The 14,669-nt window shown below is 42.3% G+C and overlaps 1 protein-coding gene across 1 annotated transcript in view; it reads left to right on the forward strand.

The window, feature by feature from the left end:
* Positions 1-13,368, forward strand: part of LOC109635026 (prickle-like protein 2) — a 34,159-nt gene extending 20,791 nt beyond the window's left edge. Inside the window, exons 2-9 of the mRNA XM_020095918.2 lie at positions 4,330-4,514; positions 7,344-7,457; positions 7,553-7,690; positions 8,164-8,367; positions 9,321-9,507; positions 10,107-10,261; positions 10,377-11,178; positions 11,271-13,368. Of these exons, the coding sequence (XP_019951477.2) occupies positions 4,383-4,514; positions 7,344-7,457; positions 7,553-7,690; positions 8,164-8,367; positions 9,321-9,507; positions 10,107-10,261; positions 10,377-11,178; positions 11,271-12,223 (2,685 nt within the window). The 5' untranslated portion in view covers positions 4,330-4,382 and the 3' untranslated portion in view covers positions 12,224-13,368. The remainder of the gene's footprint in view (positions 1-4,329; positions 4,515-7,343; positions 7,458-7,552; positions 7,691-8,163; positions 8,368-9,320; positions 9,508-10,106; positions 10,262-10,376; positions 11,179-11,270) is intronic.
* The last annotated feature ends 1,301 nt before the right edge of the window (positions 13,369-14,669 follow it).

Consider the following 14,669-nt stretch of genomic DNA (forward strand, 5'->3'; position numbering starts at 1 on the left):
TCAGTCGGCCTGGCAAGTGTGTATTACGTCAAAAAGTCACACAGTCATCAGCAGCCTTCTGCACCAGCTGAATGTGCATCTCAGTCAAAAGTTAGATAGGAAAAACGCCAAGTTACGTTGAGACAGTTTGACACTGAAGCTGTGTCTTTGTTTGACAATGCACAGCAGAGTCTCACAGTGCATCTCGATACGGAGCAGGGACCATTAATCGAAGCACTGATGCACACAGTGACGCTGTCATTCCCTCCATCAAACAACGTGTGAGCAAAATGAATTTCACATGCTTCACATTGGTTTTTACAAACACTGGATTAGAGAGAAAGAGGGTGAGCGCTGCTTATAACCAACTGGCTTCTGTGTTGTTAGTATGAATGTGTAGCTTCTCCCAGGGGTGGATCTAGGAGTTTTTAAATCAGGGGCAATAAGGGGACCACAAATTACACTTAGGGATGATTATAAATGTCATAAGATAAGAAGTTATCTCTACAGCTTTGAGCAAAGCCACACATCAATAAATATACTTATTTATATTATATATATTTCTTCAAGCATATTGTGCCCCATGCACAGTGTCAGCCCTTGATGATGGATTTTTTTTACAGAAGACATTATGAGTTATTCATAACATTAATCACGGCTCTATTTCCGAGTCAGTATGCACACTACAATGGACCGAACCATGATTCATGGTACTCATTACACCTGTGGGTTTCCTGCTATGCCCTGTCAAAAATGTCTGCCTTGAAAAAGGCTTAGAAAAATAATGTTTCACACACAGACCCTCATCAGGCAAACTTGATCCATTTAAAGAACTATTGTGCGTTCATGTAGTGTCAGAATAATTGGAAAATTTGTTCCCAACTGGGAAAATACATGTATATACAAGTTGTCAAATCGCTGAAGTCATTGCTCATAAACCAAGTGACATAATTTTACAATCAGCTCTAAATCTTAATCTTAATCTTAAATAGTATCTTTTAATGTGAATTTATCAAATGTCATACTTTTGTCACTTGCAAACTGCATGTCTATCTCTCACAAACATCTAACACCACTTTTGAGCCAACACAGATGTTTTTTGTGATTAATGTGCATATATTTCAAGTGATTTGTATTCCTGTCACACCTCATTCCTTTTTGTTATTATGCAAATATCGGAAATAGGCGTCAGGGTGCTGTTTAAATGCTCTAAACACATAAATACAACACATTTTGCACATTAACACACGTTATGTTACGCAACTCGAGAAATGGGACCTTCCATAGAGCACGTGAATGCACAGATATTCTGGCATCATGGGAGTCATGTATCATGTTTGGCTCCAGCTTTGCACAAACAGTGGAAGCAGTGAGCAACATCCTCATTCACTGGAAGTGACATCCAGCATCTCTAAGGGTTTACATGATGCATCCTGTGTGTAACATGTGGAGACATAGAAAACAGTCTTTTCCTAATGAGCAGTTTGTTTATTCAGATTGGAGCCGTTTCTTAATGAATGAACAGAAACAGCCTCCACCAGTTCATTGTTAATGAACATGCTGACACTGCTCATCTTCCAACAAAAACCCAGGTGATAATCATACAGTTGTAGCTAGCTTGTTAGCATGAAAGATAAAACTTCTAAATAAGACGTTGCATTTCCTTATTTTAATGACGAATAGCTGTCTTTATGCTAAATAAGGTTTACTAGGTCAGACATGAATGATCTGTATGATCTGTATTTATATAGTACTTTTCTACTCTTGATGAAGTGCTTTACAGTGTCATTCACACACACACTCATACAGTGCATCTATGGGCAGCCCTTTTTTATGACAATGGCAAATCCGTCAGGTTGAGCATCTTGCCCTTTGACATTGGGAATGGAAATGGGAGTGAACCACTGCCCGCTCGACTGCACCACAGCTGCCCGGTTACACTCAGTCAGAGATTTTCAACTAATGGACAACAAGTAGCAGCATGGAACATTGGAGCTCCATTAACTGGCAACTGAAAGGGCTGCTGTGTCATTAGTAAGAATAAAAAGACAGTAAAGAGAGTGCAAGAGAAAAATGCAATAAAAGAGACATAGGATAAAAGTAAGTGAGACAAAAGTGACAGAATAATAAGATAAAGCTGGATTTAAAGCTAGATTTAAAAAGCTGGATTTCAGGGTCAGCAACAGAGAAAGCTCGGTCTACCTAAGTATCGACAGGAGAAAGGCGATTGAAAGGAGGCAGACCCAAGTGACCTGGAGGCACAATATGGGTTTAGGAGATCAGTGAATTAGTGAGAGGCAAGAAGCTTGAGAGCTTTGTAGACAAGGAGTAGAATCATTTCAAAGTTGTGTAGTGAGCTGCTTCTCTTAAAGACCACATGAACATTTCTTTAGGCCCAGATTAGAACTGAGCTAGAGTGATCCTTCAAAACACAACAGAAAAACAAGACAGTCACAAACTGCAGTGGAACATCACAGAGACGCAATCGTTTGCACTGGTGGTGTGAAATATTAACGAAGCTGAATGAGGTATTCTTGCTGAGACAATATTTGAATAATAGTTTGGCATTTTGGGAAACACACTTATTTGCTTTCTTGGCCAGGTTTGTGCAGGATTGTGTCTTTACCAGGCACGGTGACAGGCAGCTGAAAAACAGTCTAGCATTTAACACTCGATGTTGATTTTATACGATATTAAAGGCTCTGGTCTGAGGACTTTGTTATCTCAAGACAGAACCTAGCTCCAGTCTTGCTAAGCTATAGGCTAACCAACTAAGGACAAGCAAAAAATGTCAATTGTTCTGATTGAGTGAAAATGATTTAGAATTCATACCTGAAATATTAATCTTGTACTTAAGTTATTGTCTAGTACACAGCTCTGATTTCATATCAGCATTGAAACTGACGTATACACTGGTGCATCAGGCCGCAGGATTCCCAGCAGGCCCGCTCTCACCCGGCCTCTGTACTCTAATGACTGATCGCCTCAGGCCAGGCTGGAGGTTCAAGGTTACATACCTGCAATCTCTCCTCACAAAGAAATCAGCAGCACCCATCTTAGGGAGATAAACAGTACTCAGCTCTGCTTGGATGGAGGCTGACTCACTGGCTCAGTCTGTAGAAATGTCTGCTGTTCCGTGGCCACTGCTTCTGCTCTGTTTTTCTGTGATATCTAATCTGGAGGTAACGGTGTAGCTTCTGTTTGAAACTGCCGGAAAATTATCTGTCTCATAGTTTGGGAGAAATCATGTTGAATCAGAAATGTCAAGGCCTGGTCACAGATTCTCACCGGCCATGACACGGGGGTTCTTTTTGCAATGATTATGCTATGACCTTGATATGTGACCTACAGACAGAATGAAGACATCTTGTCGGTGTGTCCTCGTTGATCAGATTGTGCTCAGACTGAATAACAACAACCTCAGAGGTTTTTCATTTTATATTGGGCTCTGATAATGTTAGTGTTTCCTTTCACTTCACACTAATTGACTCTAGCATCTCTCTACTCATCAGCTTTCAGAATAACGAGCCATGAGATGTATACAGAGCTCGTTCTCTCGCTCGCTCACTCACTCCCGTCTCACTGTATATTCTAGTTGCCTGTTAAATGAGTTGCATGTCATTTTCATACTTTGGTGGCGGGGGCGATACCTAGTTTTGTAAATTATTCATGTGTCAGTAACGTGTGCAGCTGTTCTCCCATCAGACAGAAGGAAAGCAGATCAATTCTTTAATCTATACTTTCGAGGGAAGCAGTGAATGCACATGCAGCCTTGTTGTCAGATAATGAAGTCGTGGGCACTGCATTGTTAAGGTGATTAAGTGTCATATCAGTTTTTTGAAATACACATTTAACATGCAGTTCGCTCATCTGATGTTTTTACCTGCATGATCTAGGGATGGTGATGTCACTTGTTAATGGGTGAGACCATAAACTCTTTAGCAAATTGTTTACTGACTTTATTAATCAAATAAGAAGTAGAGTCACATTTTTATATACTGTCTATGTTAAAAACCTCATTAATAACTGAACATGAAACAATAGTATATTATTAATATCACTCTGTCATATTTACATTTTTCTGCCTTTTCTCTCTGTGGTCACACAACCTGTACATAAAAAAATGTGAATTAAAAATATTACCTGCCTTTCTGATTTGTGAGTGTGTTTTAAAAATATTCAACTCTTCTTTAGCACTAAGGGAAATGTTTTGACTTTAAAGTTTTGTGGGCGTCAGGGAGATATGTCATCTCATGACCATTCTTGCCTGAACTGCCGCCTGAATACTCTCTTTTTTATTCCAATCTTGTTTTTGCCTCCCTCTCAATCTCCTGGTTTTTTCCTCAACAGGAATACCTGTGTCCACTGAACTGGTTTGTGTAGAGGAGCATGTTGTGACAGCCATGTCTCTGGAGATGGAGAAGACCATCACCAAGCTGATGTACGACTTCCAGAGGAACTCAACCTCTGACGACGACTCTGGCTGTGCGCTGGAGGAATATGCCTGGGTCCCCCCCGCCCTCAGTCCTGAGCAGGTACACAAGTTCGACGCCCCCCTCTCTCTCTCAGGCCACATATTTGAGCTGATGCTCATCTTGTCCGACACAGACAGACGACATCGAATTGAATTAAATTGTTCAGAAGAATTCAATTATTTGGACGTTTAAGAATCTGAGGCATTTTGCTTTGTAATCCGGAGATGGAAAATTCCCTGATCCGAAAACCAGACAATGGATGATTGTTGTCTTGAAATCTCCTTCATGGTCTTTTAGTCTCTCTGGGTTGGGCTGGGGGGGGTACGTAGGGGGTTCGGGTGAGGAGGTGGCGGGGTGGGTGGGTGACATACAAATCACTGAGACACAGCTGTCAGACATTTCCTGGAAGAATAATCATTATTCACTGTGTAGGACACAAGTTCACAGTGAGACAGAATGACAATCAGAACCTGTATCATGAAACGGAATGACTTTATATCTATACTAAGACAGAGAAACTTTGTGAATCAATCTGTTAGTTAATTTAAAGTAGTTTATATTCAAATGTATGAGGTTATATTAATCCATGACGATTAAAAGGGGATTTTCCTAGATCACTATTTAAGGGTATGATTACTTATTTCTAAAATGAATATAGATACATTCTCAACAACTACTGAATGTGTATAATGCCATTTTCCCTTTAATGGTGCTCTTGGTAACTAAGCCTCATTTTGTTCTGCAGTTTAGTGCATCCTTGAAAACCTAAACCCAAGGGGATGGAAGTAATTTGACTGTTTGGATGACTCTAATTGAAAATGTGTGGCGTTGTGTTTATGTGTGCAGGTTTCATAATCCCCTGTCTTCACTCATTTGCAGTTTAAATGCCTTTTAATTGCATGAATGACCCAGCCAATGTAATCAACTGTGCACATCCTGAAGAAGATACTTCCTCGTCATTGCTTTTTTTATTATGTCCATTGTTTTTGTCTTTTCTGACATGAGATAACGCTGCGCCGCTCAAATACATTTGGTATAAACACTTCTGTCCTAATTTAGTAAGAGCGGCACTCCAATGCAATAGGCCTCCCAGGGCTGTGTTAACAGATGACAGGCTGGGCTGATAACAGTCATTTTCACCAGTCAGCCATCTTGACAGGATGCTGAAAGAGGCTGCAGCTCCACTCTGCCAACAGGAGATGCAGGCAATTGTGACTGGCTGTTGCTTTTTTTAATGCGTTTGAATGTAATGATTTTTAAGCCTGTCACTTCTGCCTCCTCTCTGCACAATGCCATTAATGTGACTCACATTTTAAAAGAAAATCATCATTCCATGTAGATGTTACAGTCCGTCGAGCTGTCAGAGCAGAAAAGTTTTGACATGCAGTTGCAGTGACAATAGAGTTCGTTTGTGTCAGGACTGACTTGTTGAAGTGTTTCTGACAAAATGTTCCAAATGTGGTGTCCCTGGCAGAACCGTTTACTTCTGACCATCTCTGGCTACGTTTCTAGTAGATAATAACTCTGATCATTATCTGTGCTCAAGTGAGGTACTTGTACTTTACTGCACTGCATTTCAGAGGGAAATACTACACGTTTATTTGACAGCTTCAGTTTCTTTAGTTGCAGATTTTTGCCTACAAATGTGAGTTAAGATGAAATTAATATATAAAGCACAATTAGGCTGAAATGATTATCTAAACATTTATTCTCAGATTTTTTTATAAAAGAAGCATTTTGACAATGTAGTGTTATTATATTTACTTTTATTTCATCTAAATACTCTTCATAATAAGATCATTGTTAGGAACTAGGATAATCTCACATACACTTAGTTATTTTGAAAAGGCCAATCAATCAATTAATTGATTAACAAATGGCAGCAATTCAAATAATTAAGTCAGTAAGTAATTTTCAAATAAAACATATCAAAGTTCATCAAATGTGAATATTTCCTTAGTTCTCTGATCTGTAGTAAATTGAACTTGTCAGTCTTTGGATATTGTTGTTTGCACAAAGCCAGTAACATGAAGGTGTTATCTTGGGCTTTAAGAAATAACCACGTGTATTTTCAGAACAGAATGAATCAATCAATTAATATAGTAAATAGTTTACATATGTGAAAATAATCATTAGTTTCGGTTTGATAGGTTTAATATTTTTGCAGGCTGCAAAATCTTCTATATTATTATAAGTGATATACTGATACTCCTTTAATTCTTTATCGGTTTCCTTCCAAGCTCTTCCTTCCTCATCCTCCCACCCGCTGCCCCTTTGATTATGTAAATTGGATCACAACAACTTCCACAAACTACATTTTCACACTGCAGCGAACACTAGAACACAGTTTTGCTGAAAACTCAGAGACAAAGCTTTTTGTGTCTTTTTCAGCAGCTATTTCACATGCAAATAAAGAAGAGGAAGATTCAGGCCACGGATACCAAGTCCTACTGCGTCATGAATTCTAATTGCCGTACCAGTGTGGATAACTGAAGTTTCCTTTAAGCAAAGAGAATATTAGCTGTTGAAAATTTAAAGAAGCTGGTGCCGTTCAAGGTTGTGTGTAGGCGCAGAGCTCATCGTGCCTCACACTTTCGATTCCAGACACTGATTTTCTAAATGCAGCGATGGTGCAGACCATGAGAAAAATGATTAGATTAATATACGTGGGTTTGTCACCATGAATTAATAAAATCATTTAGATCTATAGAAATGTTGCACCCAGCATAATGATGTCACTGTAGCTGCTTTCAGACATGCACTGAACTCCGGACATGTTCCTGGGGTTTAAACGTAAAATATTTCCTGTTCCCACAACAGGCAATGAAAATGTGACACGAATTGTAAATCTACATGCGTTAACACAACTGTGATGTTGGTGTGTTTCAGGTGCATCAGTATTACAACTCCTTACCCGAGGAGAAGGTCCCCTACATAAACAGCCCCGGAGAGAAATATCGCATCAAACAACTGCTCCACCAGCTGCCACCGCATGACAACGAGGTAGAAAACTCCTCGTCTACACATGAAGATTTTAATGTGACGTCCACTCGTTTGGAGGAATTCTAGTTCTCATGATGATGAACTGTGTATTTCAGGTGCGTTACTGTAACGCGCTGGATGAAGAGGAGAAACGAGAACTGAAGATCTTCAGCAACCAGAGGAAGAAAGACAACTTGGGCAGAGGCAACGTCCGTCCTTTCCCCCTCACCATCACCGGAGCCATCTGTGATAAGGTGAACCCGACGACCACTGAAGACATTAAAGGACAACGAAACGAGCTTTAAGGCTTCTGTCTATCTCATGTCACTTTTCATTTATCTGCATTTGTCTGTTCCATTTGAATAATTCAGACCATTTTTTAAAATGACGTTCTCAGTTTCTTATTGATGTTCCATCAGATTAATGCCACAGATATGAAGTAGAAGACATTTCAATATTGAAGAGTTATTTCAAGTTCCATCTGCTCACTCTTCCTCTCCATATCTATCAATTTGTTATATTTGTCACTTCCACCCCATTTCCTTTCCTTTCCCCAGCTTTCTTATCCTCTCCTTTTTTCTTTCCTTTCCTCTCCTCTCCTCTCCTTTTTCCCTCTGCTTTCCTTTCTGTACAATTTTATTGTTTGCTCTTCTTTCATCTCCTTTCCTCTTGCTTGCTTTTCTTACTTTCCCTTTTGATGCATCTTGTCTCCTCTCCTTTACTACAGTGTGGTGGTCAGATAAACGGAGGGGACATCGTGGTCTTTGCTGCGAGGGCGGGTCATGGAAAATGCTGGCACCCTCATTGCTTTGTCTGCAGCATGTGTGAGGAGCTGTTGGTGGATCTCATCTACTTCTACCAAGATGGCAAGATCTTCTGTGGGCGGCACCACGCCGAGAGGCTAAAACCCCGCTGCTGCGCCTGTGATGAGGTGTGTCTTTCTGGGCCTGGAGCCCTTCAGGGTTGGAAATGACTTGGATGTGGATGAAACTAGTCTGGAGATAAAAGATGTCTCAGTATTCCTGCCAGACTGAGAAAGTCTGTTTGTTTTCTATTCATAATGTGAGGCGAGCAGGCCTGAGATAACAATAATAACATGGTCACACTTGTCTGCAGTAATAAGTCTGGAAAGGTTTGTTTACTTAAAAGAGAACTGTTTCAGTTTCTTTGTATCACTCGTTCTGCTCTACTCGTTCTGTTCTGATCTGATATTAAGTCAAGATGTAATAACAATTTTGGACGAACTCATAATTTGAAACATCATGATCGGTGACGTATCAGTGGTGTTCATCAATTTAGTAAAGTCCTGCATTAAAAATCCTACTTACTTAAAGTACATGAGTATGATCAACAAAATGTACTTGTAGTTTAAATTACCCATGACTAATTGAGATGAGGATAAATTACTCTTTATTGCTAACTAGTCATTGACATATGCAACATGTGATAATGGGGTGCAAGTAGACATTACATTACATGTCATATAGCTGAAACTCTTTTATCCATAGCGACTTACAATGAGTGCATTCAACATCTATGAGGGGCCATTTTTGGGGGGGGGGTCAGCATCTTGACCAAGGATACTTCGGCATGGGCTGGGATTAAAGCTGCGGTCCTTCTGGTTGGAGGACAACTGCTCTGTCCCGTCAGCCGCAGCCGACATTCCTTCATTTTAAGGGGTCTTTGGTCAAAAAGATTAAGAACCATTTTCCTTGGGTAAGGAATTATGAGGGATATGCCCTGAGGGACCCCAGACATCAACAGCAACAATAAAAGTGTATTGTTCACCGTTAAGAGTAAAACATTATTGTCATCACTTCCCTCAACCTCATGGATTCTCAGTGTTTAATGTCTCTGCTGATGAGTCACGTCTGGGTCATGCAGATAATCTTTGCTGATGAATGCACCGAGGCGGAGGGCAGACACTGGCACATGAAGCACTTCTGTTGCTACGAGTGTGAGACCACCCTCGGCGGCCAGCGCTACATCATGAAGGATGGACGACCACACTGCTGCAACTGCTTTGAGTCCCTCTACGCGGAGTACTGTGATGCATGTGGAGAACACATAGGTACAGCACACATGCATTTCATAAAAGGTTCTTTTTTACTGCTGCTTTAACTCCTCTGTTATGAACTGCTAACCAAACACATGGACCTGTTTGTCTTACACTCACAAAACATCACAGAAAACCCAACAGCCTTTTATTGTAAGTGTGGGTGTTATTAGCTCTGTGTGCCACAGCTGTGAAGAGGCGGAGTCTGTGCAGTGAGATATGGATGGTTATTATCATCCCAGGCTCCAGTAACAGTGAAAGATTGTGTTTCAGAGGATGTTCCCATGTTGACTCCAGATGGGAGCTGTGAAAGATGATTACTTCCTCTGGCTTGCAAGAGAAGCTAGTAAAATGTATCTTACAGATCAAGGGATCATGTTTGGGCACAGAAACAAAAATGTTTTTTTTACTCAGTTTCAGCACTGACAGGCAAAATGAGCTTAACACACCGGCAGCACAGACTTGGTAGAATTACATTTCTACATTAGTTTTAGAAATAGCTGCCATCACATTACCAGGTTTATGCAGTGCAGCTAGACCGCCTATTGTGTTCAATAATAAACTTGTTTCTGGTATGTTTTGTTTCAAAGTGCTATTTTTCCTGTTTACCAAAGGCATCGACCAAGGACAGATGACGTATGATGGGCAGCACTGGCACGCAACTGAGGAATGTTTTTGCTGTGCCCGTTGTAAGCGCTCTCTAATGGGCCGTCCTTTCCTGCCAAAGCAGGGACAGATCTTCTGCTCACGGTCTTGCAGCGCTGGACAGGTAAGGGGACCAGAAAAAAAAGGATTATATGAAATTTTCTATTTTTTTCTGATTATTCTATATTTTTGCATGTTAGGGGTTAAACAGTGCTATCTGTTTTATTTGAATTATTTAGGATCCTGATGAGTCCGACTCCTCAGACTCAGCTTTCCAAAGCGCCCGTTCCCGTGAATCTCGCCACAGCACCAAGATAGGGAAAAAGGAGCGTAGGAATGCAGAGCAGGAGCGACGGAGTGCTGATGCTCGCCAATCTGCTCCTCCACCTATGCCCGATCGTCTGTCTGCTGAAAATGATCCCCTGTCTGTTCAGATGGACCGTTTAAGTCTCTCATCAAGCCAGACTCCAAGCAGGACGCCTAACCGTACACCCAGTCGCACTCCAAGCCGTGCCCCGAGCCTTAACCAGGTGTGGATGAGTCGGGATGAGTCCTACGGCCCTGCTGCCTACGAGGGCCCCCAGCGGGAACCCTCCCCGGCCCCTACACCTATACATCTCCTGGGTCAGTGTAACTCCAGGCAGGGATACAATCCCAACTCAAATGCTCATCCTCCAGTCCAGAATCCTGCCAACCCAGGAAAGAGGCCTGATTCCTGGGGAAAGGAACAAGGCAATGCCAAGAGGACCCCTATGGCAGCACTGAGGGGCCACTCCTTTAATGAAAACTGGATCCACCACAGCCAGGATGAGTTCAGGCCCAACAAGCTACGCACTCAGATGAGCTTCAATGAGATGTCCAGCCAGAACCAAGGCTTCTCTGACAAGAGGAGCATCAGCCTGCACGGGTTCCAGAGAAACGGCAGACCCCCGCTCACCAGGAGGAACCCCATCAACGCCATGAGCTTCAATGAGCCTCTTACTCCTCTAGAACAGACTCCTCGTGGATCCATGGACTCCCTGACTATGTCTCACGCTGCAGGTACAGTGATATAAGTAAAATAGCATGCTATTAAATGATATATACGATAATAAATTGTCTGAAAATTTGACATGGGATTTGTGGTTTAACAGGTAACTCTCTGGATGGGGTCAGTAAGCGTCAGGAGCATTTGTCTAGGTTCTCCATGCCCGACCTAAGTAAGGACTCAGGAGTGAACGTGTCCGAAAAGAGCAACATGGGCACCCTCAGTTCCTCTATCCAGTGCCACAGCACAGAGTCTCTGTCCTCTTCTCGTCCCATCAACAACAACATGTACGCTCCACTGAGAGTTGGTTACCCGCTGCAGTACTGGGACGGCCCTCAGCCACTGAGCTTTGATGGTAAAGGTTGTGTTGGGGTGATGGGCAGCAGTGGAAACCTACGGATGGCCCCCATGAGTGACAGAATGCCCCGCCGTCGCTTAACCGGCCAGGAATCTGTGTCACAGCAACAGCCGCCACAACCAAGAGTCCGCAAACACCATCGTGGAAACCACGGTAACGGGCAGCACCGCAGTGGCCGCCACCACAAACGCTCACGGCGTTCCCGTTCCGATAACGCACTGCACCTGGTGGCTGACCGACCTGCTCAAATGGTGGAGCCGCCCTACCGCCGTGTTCAGGAGGATTACGATCGCTTCCCCTCTGGTCATGCTGCTCGGGAAATGTTTGGTCTGGAGCCAGGTGGGTACAGGCAGCAGCCCCACCGGCCTTGCCCCCGCACCACCTCTGATCTCACCCTGCAGAATGCTGGCTGGCAACCTGTGGGGCTGGGTGGGCCACGCTGGACTGACGGGTACATGGAAGCTGCTGACCCCTGGTGCTCCAGCTGCTCCTCTTCCTCCGAGTCAGAGGGAGATGAGGGTTATTTCCTGGGCGAGCCAATACCTCGGCCTGTGCAGCTGTGCTACATCAACAACGAGGAGCTGCGCCATCGCTACAGCCCCTCTGGGATGGCCGGCCATCACGGACCTCTGCATGGGCCGATTCACGGCCAGCTGCACACTCGCCAGAGGAGGAAGAGCAAAAACTGCATAATTTCGTAGATGTAGAGCAAAGAGATGGTGAGGGACGGGCAGGAGAAAGAAATGAAAGGGACAGAGGTAAGCAAGACAGTTACAGCAACAGAGAGAAGGAACAGAGGGAGTGGGAAGGTGAGAGTGAGACAGCTGACAGTGATGAGTATCGTGTGTGTGTGTGTGTGTGTGTGTATTGGGGTTGAAGAGAGAAAACTGCCTATTTTTTGTGCTTGTGAACTTACACAACTCTACACTGCGTAGTGTTTGTGCACACCTACACAGAATGATCTAATCATAAGAGGAAGCTCAGCTGGCTTACACAACAGAAATGTTTACAATGATCAACGCTGCTGATGGTACCAGGAGGCACTGATGAATCTGACTATACTGTGGTCAGGGTAAATAACATGACGTGTGTGTGTGTGTGTGTGTGTCTGTGAGTGTATCCATGTTACAGAGGAGATCAATCGATCCATTTAGAGTTTGGAGGTAACACTGGTCAAACTGCAGTGATCTGACTGTCGACGTTCACGCAGCTCAGTGATCCAGGCCCTCTGCGGTAAAACTTCTAATCCTATGTGGACCAGAAATCGTGTTGGGATAGTGATAGCTACGTGCTAGATTCCAAGCTACTTCATTGTTTACCTCAGTGGAATCCAAATGCTGCTGGAATATAGTGTTGGCTCGCTAGCCGTTATCACCTTGTACAAATAGTCTGTTGAACCTTGTGCTCTACATAGCCAGCTCTCCATGCTTTACCAAGGACAGAGCGCCACACAGCCTCTGCTCCTTGACCATTCAGGCACAGTAACGTCAGGTATGGTCCCGTTTTATCTTCTGCTACATGCTTTGTTTTTATTTTGAGTTACCTATAGATGATTAAGAATAATGATGATAATAATAATGCTAACAATAATAATAATAATGCAAATAATAATCATAATAATATTAAAGAATAATACCTGTTAAATGTATATATAGTAATAAACCTAATAAAGTAATGGATGTAGTGTGTAAATATGATGTACATATGGTCTTAAATATTATATAAATATATTTTGTAACTAAAGAATCATTATTTGTATAACATGATGTAGAGATAGGGAGACTTGCATGTTAATTTGTTGTTGTTGTCTCATACTGAAAATAAAGAGTAATTCAATGAACAAACAGGAAGTTGTATCTGTCAGTTGTATTGGGTTCTCGGTCGGTTGTGACTGAGCTCTGATTGGTCAGCTTGACTTGGCTCCGTAAGAAAAGAATAAAGGAAGTGAATTTCAATAATGATGGCTTAGTTGGATCAAGTGTTCCAAAGTATTGAGGCCCCTTCACTTTTCTTTCAACAAGTATCAAAAGAAAAACTGAATTTAAAAAGGAAAAACTGAAACATCACACAGACATAAATATTGAGTCCAGCTAAAATCAAGGGATAGAAAAGCAGACGCACACACCTGCCTGCATGAGGCCTCACAGCCGACACAACAAAGACCAAGGCAGGAGGTTTGAACTGAGGCTACTATAAATGTTTCCCTAGAACCATGGTGGCCTCCAGGATTCTTTTTTTGGTAATTTTTTCTTATTGTTGAGCGTTAAGGGAAAAGGATGTTGCACTTTGTTAAGCCCTATGAGACAAATAGTGATTTGGAATATGGGCTACCCAAATAAAATTTGATTGATTGATTGAACTTAGAGCCAAACTAAGCAATCAGAGGAGAAGGGAGAAACTACTAGAAAACAGTAATCACTGCAGCACTGCACTGATCGGTCGTATGAGTGACCAGACCAAACTATGAGTCTTTCTCAGTGAAAAACATGTGACAGCCTGCTGGTAGTTCACAAATAACCTAAAGGACTCTCAGACTGTGAGAAACATGATTCCTCTGATGCGTCAACTCTCAGTGTCACGTCTGGTAGGAACCAGACACCACTCATCACCTGACAAGTAACATCCCAACAGCGAAGCATCGGGCTGTGGGGGTGTTCCTCAGCGACGGGTACAGAGGGACTGAACCGGATAATAACACTAAGCCCACAGCTGACTGCAGGAGGGGCTTCTGTAAATGTCCTCATGTCGCCCAGAGCCTTCACTTAATCAAGCATCTCTGGAAAAACATGAAAATGACTCCATTAAGAGGATGAGCCTGTCACAACTAAATCTATGTTAACCATCCTTCTTTCTCTTTGTTAAGTTGCATTTTGGTTCATGCCATTTGTTGTAGTTGTTGATTTTTTAATTCCAAAAACAGTTTTACAATCTATGCTGTGGCGAATGTCATCTCAGCAGTTAACTCCCCCCTAGTGTTGGATAAAGAGCAAACACAAATCTTAATTCTTTATTGGACCAGCGATAACATCAGAGTAAAATCTGTCAATGACGTTCACCGTCTTAAATCAACCAAAAAATCTTTTCATTAGGATTCACTCAGTGTGTTAATTTAAAGGGCCACACCTGTAGTTGAACGTGTTACTTCCA

Source organism: Paralichthys olivaceus, chromosome 6 (assembly GCF_024713975.1).
Source record: "Paralichthys olivaceus isolate ysfri-2021 chromosome 6, ASM2471397v2, whole genome shotgun sequence".
NCBI lineage: Eukaryota > Metazoa > Chordata > Actinopteri > Pleuronectiformes > Paralichthyidae > Paralichthys > Paralichthys olivaceus.